This window comes from Gavialis gangeticus, unplaced genomic scaffold (assembly GCF_001723915.1).
Source record: "Gavialis gangeticus isolate Ggan-Ray unplaced genomic scaffold, GavGan_comp1, whole genome shotgun sequence".
Taxonomy (NCBI): domain Eukaryota; kingdom Metazoa; phylum Chordata; order Crocodylia; family Gavialidae; genus Gavialis; species Gavialis gangeticus.
Genome location: NW_017729034.1, coordinates 41,848,514 through 41,849,648, shown reverse-complemented (window position 1 = coordinate 41,849,648; position 1,135 = coordinate 41,848,514). Strand labels below are relative to the sequence as shown.

The 1,135-nt window shown below is 39.1% G+C and overlaps 1 protein-coding gene across 2 annotated transcripts in view; it reads right to left on the bottom strand.

Moving 5' to 3' along the window:
• Nucleotides 1-1,135, bottom strand: part of HNRNPU (heterogeneous nuclear ribonucleoprotein U) — a 34,988-nt gene that overhangs the window by 25,609 nt on the left and 8,244 nt on the right. For both annotated transcript variants that reach the window (XM_019527075.1, XM_019527076.1), the window contains exon 4: nucleotides 53-192. In XM_019527075.1, the coding sequence (XP_019382620.1) occupies nucleotides 53-192 (140 nt within the window). The remainder of the gene's footprint in view (nucleotides 1-52; nucleotides 193-1,135) is intronic.

Genomic DNA, 1,135 nt, shown 5'->3' with positions numbered 1-1,135 from the left:
ATGAATTAAAATACTAGAGATTATCTTTCAGTAAAGTATTAATCTGGTTTACCTTCATCTCAAAGCAGACTTTGCCTTTGGAAACTCCATAGGAGGCTCTTCCTCCAGCCCAGAGAAAGGCAAAACTTTCCATCGTCAGAGAAGAAGCACTAAAACGGTCTCTTGAGATTTTAAAATGCAGGTCACAGTTATCTGGCAATATAATAAAAGTTGCAGTTTGTTTTGAATACTTGTCTAAATTTTGCAGATTAGCTCATAGCCAAGATGAAATGCGGACAACCAAGCTTGGCATTTAAGTATATTTGTTTTGCAAAGGTGCCATGCACCAACAGTTCCATTAGTCAAAGAGTTTTTGCCACGCCCAGCACCTTTAAAATCAAACCAAATTAACATGCTCATAAATGGATTTAGTGTAGCCTTAGAAATTTGTTAGAAAATTTTGCCATGCACCTTAAAGCTATAAATTTTTCAGAATCTTTTCAGTACTCTCTCCAATCCAAATACTTGTTGTTAAGTTGTTCTGCAAGATGCATGACTAAACAACCCTTTTGCTCTTCAGTTTGGACACCTCTGCCAATTACTCCGTTTAAGTACTGGCAGCACTTTCTCAGTGCAGGATCTCATGTAACTGACTATGCAGGATGCCCCAAAGGAGCCTAAGTTTCCCCATTTTTCATAAAGAAAGCTACTAAATATGGTCTATCTACTACTTACAGACATTATGAGGTACTTTCCTTCTGATTTCTTGTTATGACATGACAACAAACATGTTTGCAGACCGTAAGAAAGCAAGCATCAGTGTTTAAGGTTAATAGTATTACTGGTTTGATACTTGCTTCAAACAGGCTGCCTTATAAAGGTCAGATTAAAAATTCATGCCATTTAAGAGAGAATCCCCCAAATCAGAGGTAGGCTAGTGAAGCAAGAGATCATACTACAAGTGTGTGTGTGGCAGGTAATGTTGGTGTGTGCACTTGCATGTGTGCATGTGTAATAGTATAATCCCTTTGCTTCTCCAGCAGAAGCACCGTCTCCTTGAATCCCCCCAGCACTGTCTGTCCCGCCCCATGCTCTCTCCAAAGGGCTCATTAGATTGAAATGTGCAGAATTTAGATAATGAATCCAAGTGCTGCCT